Consider the following 6,000-nt stretch of genomic DNA (forward strand, 5'->3'; position numbering starts at 1 on the left):
ACTGGGATAAAGACATCCCTTCCCAGCTTGGTTTTGCGAGGGTCTAGGTTTTTAATCTGAATCTGGTTCTCAGCAGACTGGTAGAAAGGCTGCCGTGAGCATGGCTCCTGCTGCCTCACTGGGTCGTGTCGTGTCGTGACCCGGTGGCAGCACGCGGCGCTGTCTGCAGGCTGACTGCCCGCTGGGCAGAGGTGCGCTGGAGAAGGCAGGCATCCTCCTGAAGCCCAGGCCCGCAGAGGGCAGCCAGAGGCCTGTCCCCGCGGTGGCCGGGCGTGCGGGAAACCCTCTTTAAGCCTGTGCCGCTGTGCATCTCCATCTGCTGTTTCTCTTCTGACTTTGAAGCTCGGAGGTGAACATGCACTCTTTTCACAGGGCTTTTCTCTTCGTCTTGTCTCCAAGGTGGCGACTGGTCAGTGAGATTGAGACCTGCTGCCGCTGTCTCCTGAGTGCGTTTGCCACGCAGCCGCGCGCCTCGCTCCGGGCTGAGTGCTGGGGGGCAGCAGGGCTTGGAGTCGGAGCAGCGAGGCTGGCGGGGAGGGCCGGGCACACGTCTGCGTGGTGGGTCCCAGGCTCAGGACAAGTGCACAGGGGCGTTTGGGGCAGGAGGGCCGCAGGGCAGTTCTCGCACAAGAGAAGAACGCGTTCGTGGCAGCCCGTCCGAGGGAGCGCGGAGTATGAGAAGCCTGTGCGGCCGAGATGAGGGTTGTTCGGGGACCTGACGGCCCTCAGGACTGCTGCCGCAGTGCACACCAGCTGTGGGTGTTTGTGCCATTTCAGTAAAAGAACTGGGTGATTGATTACACAACCTTTGGCTCCGAAGTAGTTGCCTACAGGAATTGATGCATTCCTCAGTGGAGGCTTTGCTTTTTTGGAGGAAAATAGTTTGCACAGGGTTTCCTTCCGGAGTTGCTGTGGGAGGAGGAGAGACTGCTGGTGTTTTGACTGGACGCCCCTCGGGGTCGGTGAGAGGGGGCGTCTCAAGGCCTGAGGCGTCATTGACGCACGAGTGTTATTCAGTTTGAGGCTGGTGTGGTGGTTATTTATCCTGGACATCTAAGCAGCAGTAGGAGGAAACTGATCACATGTGATTTTGAGTAGTAATTTCAACTAATTAAGTTTATCTGTAGAGAAAAAATAATGGCTTAAGAAGAAGGAGCATCAGAGACAAGACCTGTGAAATGTCTTAAATGAATTTGTGCCAAACATCAAAAGTTTCGTTTCATTAACAGTCAACATAATCACAGTCTACAGTGAATGGGGTGAGGGGATCTTGTAAGGCTCAGAGCGGTTGGCGGGGTAAGAGATGTATATGCCTCCCACAGTGTTTATTTACCCTTTTGTGAGAGTGTTCTTTGTCCTGGGATCAAAAAGCTGCCTCTGCTCATTTTTTTAAAGTATATTTTTAGGACAATTGTAAACCAGGTCTGTGCGTATAAGACCCGTGTAGGAATTGACCCTGTTTGTTTTTTTCCACATAGACTAAGTTTTTTTCCATATAGACTAACCGCCAAATGGCGGTTTGGCTTCCCCTGTGTCTTTAACATGTTTCCAGTAGAAGAGAAATAGATAAGAGCTCTTTCTTTCTCTTTCATTTCTTTCCATTTTTGATGGGTTTAGTTTTTTATCCACACATCGTACAAGTTCTATTTCTAAATTAATTCCTGAGAAATAAAACATAAGCTTGCAAATTCACAAGCGTGAAATTTGCTTTCATATATTCCCTTGCTCATTATTTTTCTTCCTTTAAAAAATTGGAAAGCGAACTTGCTTGATGGTATTTTAAATTGCCTGTAATACCAGCATCTGAACACAGCTATTTTCATTATTGCATATTATCTTGCTGTTCTCATCTACAGTCACACATTTTTTTTAAACAAAGGAGTTATATTGCTCTTCAAAAAAGAGTTGTACTAGTTTACAGTATCATCAGCTTTGAATTGGAGTGCTCATGAAAATGTTGCAAAATTCAGTGTAATTTTTCTGTAATAAGTCTAAAAGAAAGGACTATTTCAAGCTTTTTCACATATCTTTGTTAATAAGGATGAACTTCTTATAATTATTATTTTTGGGAATGTGAATTGTTCTCACATTTTCTTCTGGGTTCATACTTTAAATGTTTTACTAGCCATTATTACTTGGGTCTGACTTTTTTGCGGTGCTGCTGATAAATTGGCATAGAGGGGGAAAAAAGGCTTTGTCACTGCTTTAAGGCTAAATAGACTAAGGATTTTTCCCAGTATTGTTCCTCCTTTACACAGAAGTGTTTTCCTCTTACTCACAAGTATTTTTGATGCTGATTCCTATTGCTTTGACCTTTAGAAGTCGAAATGGCCTCAATTTCTTGTGCTTTCCTTTCTGTATTAAAAATCAGGAAACTAGATATTTCTTGAGAATCAAAGATGCAGCTGACCAAAGAGGGTGTCCAGGTGTGCTGACATTAAGTCTTGCTTCACTGGGGACCCTCCCAGATCAGCCATGGCTTCTTGTCTCAGTGAGACACTCACTGGCTCGCTGAAGTGAAGTGAAAGTCTCTCAGTCGTGTCCAGCTCTTTGTGAGCCCATGGACTATACAGTCCATGGAATTCTCCAGGCCAGAATACTGGAGTGGGTAACCTTTCCCTTCTGCAGGGGATCTTCCCAACCCAGGGATCAAACCCAGGTCTCCCACATTGCTAAACACAAAATTACTTTATGTTTTCATGCCGCAGCAGTGTGGATAGTCAGTTTGGGTGTGGTTTTGTTTTTGCCCGTATGCCTGGTGGGGCTTTGAAGTCATCACGGATCAGCTGCAGCCCAGCTCCCATGCCGTTGTCACTCCAGGACCCAGCTGGTGGGGCAGCTTCTGGGGCCACTGTGGCTGAATGGCAGAGGGACGGGAGTGCAGGAAAAGCGCCTTGGTGCTCAGGGCTGGTGTTCACAAGTGATGCTTTCCACTTCCCCACCTTGGCCAGAGCAAGCCCCTGTCCCCACATCCATGTCCAGTGGGGCAGGAGTGGATAACATATGTCCATACAGGGTCATCACAGGGAGGTGAAGGCACCATTTGTTTTGGAAACAGAAATATCACAGTAGTGTGAACACGAAGAAGGCTCAGATTTGACAGAGAAGAAGCAAGGTACTTAAGACTTAGGAATGGATGATGTATCAGCAGGGTGTAAGTAGAGGGACCGAGAACCAGTTCCAAGCGCACGGCCTGAGCAGCCACGTAGCGGTGCTGCCGATCGCCGGGAGGAGCTGGTTCCGGGAAGACGGAGGGTCAGTGCCGGACAGAGTCAAGTGAAGAGGTGTGGGTCCGGGCTCATTGTCATGGCGCTCAGGAGAGACGGTGGCTGGGGAGGCCCAGCCTCAGGGGATCTCTCCAGCTGACTCAGTCTGCCTGAAAGGGAGTAGTCGACTGAAGGAGATCCTGATAAGCGTGTCTCAAGGGAGAGAGCTGAGGATCAGCTCAGGAAGGGGGACACACGGGGCTGTAACCACATCATGAGGCTCTCTGAGCTGGGTGGGCACAAGGGTGTTTGGAATAGTACACTTTATTCCCTTCTTTGTATCCAGAATATTTCATGGCATGTTTCTTGTAGAGAATTAATAAGCAACGAGGGAGATTGTTTTAACCACTTCATAAATCGCATGCTAATAAGTGCTTTATTAGCTAGACCCTGCGTTTTCTCTGTTTGACCTAGGTGAAATGCTTGCCTTGGTCGTATCGCTCCTCTCTTGCATACATTCTAAGTACTCGGCCACGTCATTCTTTGTACGAGTGCTGTTATCTCAACTCCCCTGCTGACTTTCGTCCCAGTGTCTGAACCTCTCGTGTTGTCTCCACCCCTGCAGGTGTTCACGACTCTGTCGGTGACCAAGCGCTCCGGGGGAAACATCCTCCAGACCGGTTGCTGAGGTTAAGCCCCAGTGTAGATGCTGCCGCCTAGACTCCAAACCACCGGTGTGTTTCTTGCCCAAGTCCAAGGCGAAGTGCTGCAAAAGGCTCTCGGGTTTGGCACCTGCGTGTCCCGTGCTTACACTCCCCAAGGCCCCCTTGGATCTCACGGGTGGGAGGTGATTCGTGGAAGGCAGGCAGCACTTCATTGGGGTCACCATGATGGACTCAAAACTGGCTTTTGGCAGAGCATCGGAGCGATGCGTCCATGAAGTCACCAGCCCCAAGCCCCTCGTGGTGGGTGGTGATGGAACCGTCAAGGCAGTTTTCTCTTGGCCTTTCCTTTGTGGGTTTTCTTAGACTCACCGTCAAGCTTTCTAATGTTGGTTCTTTTTTTCACTTTTTCTCCTCGGTGTTAGTGATACTAGAAATGATAGCAAACAGTTTTGGTCCAAAAGCAAGTCATGGCTACCATGTGCAAATACAAGCGTCTCGTCGCCGGGAAGGCATGGGGAAGCTCCCAGGCTTGTCCCTGGAGAGACTGCCCTGTGGCCCAAGTCTCCTCCCAGAACAAGGGAAGCACGGCTGGCCAGTTTGCTCACGTGCCACACCACTGGTGATTGCTTTTAGTTCTGTTTAGAAAAGGCAGTGGCTACCTGGCCACCCTATTTGAAGGAGTCTTGCACTGCAGAGAACTTGGTAGTATAGTGTGATTTCCACCGTTCCTCATCATGGAGGCAGATGTACACCTGAAATGGGGAAAAACAAAAAAATGTCATTATTTAGTCTGTTGTGTGCTGGTCTAAGTGCGCTGAGATGTATTGCAATGGAAAACATTTAGCGCTTGTTTAAAACTGTTTTGGGGAGTAGCTTTTGCTTTAAGCTGAAATTACAAGATACCACAGCTTTATTTTCCATGTGTGTTAGGTATCTATTCCTTCGAGAACTACGTTCATAGGAAAAAAGTCTTTCTACACTTGACAATTTAACTCTTGTGGTCATTGCTTTGTTTTTAAAAGGAAGCTGTTAATATCATAATTTATTATTTTTGAACACAGGTGGATGTGAAGGATTTTCATTTAAAAACCAAGTGGTTTTGACTTTTTCTGCTGACCATACTTGGTGGAATTTGGGCAGAAGTGTTGATGCTCTGCCAGCATTCCAACTCGGATTATCGCAAAGAGGTATTAACCCTGCAGTTAGAGATTTCCGGCTACAGCTACTGACAGTGCGTTACACCTAGGCCGTTTCCCCTCTACAGAAGTAGGGTGTTAAACGTGCTGTGGACGGCAGGCCTCCCACCAGCAGTTCTTGTAGGCTCCCAGCCCCCTTTCGGGGTCTTCCCTCTGTGTGTGTCTCAGCCACAACACTGAGCGGCTGATTCCAAGGACATTTCTCAATCACCTCAGGGAACTCGGTGTCCGCCCAGCAGTCGGTCAGCAAGGGCCCCTGACCTCGTCTGTCCCACGGCCCTGCCTCACCCCGCCCCATCTGGTTGTGTGGAGAGAAGGGCAAAGGAAAAAGAGAGGGGAGTTGAGGCAGCTAACTGTGTTCGGTTTTATTTATTATTTAAAAAAAATTTTTTTTTTCCCCTTTCCAAGTCTGCCAATCTCTGAAACTAAAACACAGGCAGTACAGGGTGATCAAGCCTAATCATGTTGTGATTCTGTCTTCTTCGTGGAATGGAATATTCTGCCCCCACAAGAAGAATCCCACTTTATAGACTTGTCTCTGTAATTGCCTGGTATATTGAAACTCATTAAATTCCATGTATTTTTGTTATAAATCTTCTGGAAGAAAAAAAAAGAAAAACAATGTGAAACATTAAAAGGTATTAATATCCACTGTGTTGTGCCTTCTTACTGAATGGTAGTTTCGGGCTCATTTGCCTGAGAACTGAATGTACTTCAGGGCTCATGTTGGTGATGCTGAGAACTCAGTGCTAAGTTTCACTGATGCTGTGTTGTTGGGCCTGGTCGATGTGCAGAGGTGCATATTTTAGTCTTGTTGACCCCTTGCAGGTGGCAGGTAGCGTGTGAGACTTCTCAGCCTCCATATCTGGGGCTTCCGCAGTGGCTCAGTGGTACAGAATCTACCTGCAATGTGGGAGACCCAGATTCGATCCC

The 6,000-nt window shown here is 47.8% G+C and overlaps 1 protein-coding gene across 3 annotated transcripts in view; it reads left to right on the top strand.

Annotated features, from left to right (window-relative positions):
• The window catches only part of TXNRD1 (thioredoxin reductase 1), a 59,598-nt gene extending 53,880 nt beyond the window's left edge, over positions 1–5,718 (top strand). For all 3 annotated transcript variants that reach the window (XM_043440147.1, XM_043440148.1, XM_043440149.1), the window contains one exon: positions 3,832–5,718. In XM_043440147.1, coding sequence (XP_043296082.1) covers positions 3,832–3,894 — 63 coding nt within the window. In that variant the 3' untranslated portion in view covers positions 3,895–5,718. The remainder of the gene's footprint in view (positions 1–3,831) is intronic.
• Positions 5,719–6,000: the final 282 nt, after the last annotated feature.

Source organism: Cervus canadensis, chromosome 21 (genome assembly GCF_019320065.1).
Source record: "Cervus canadensis isolate Bull #8, Minnesota chromosome 21, ASM1932006v1, whole genome shotgun sequence".
Taxonomy (NCBI): Eukaryota; Metazoa; Chordata; class Mammalia; order Artiodactyla; family Cervidae; genus Cervus; species Cervus canadensis.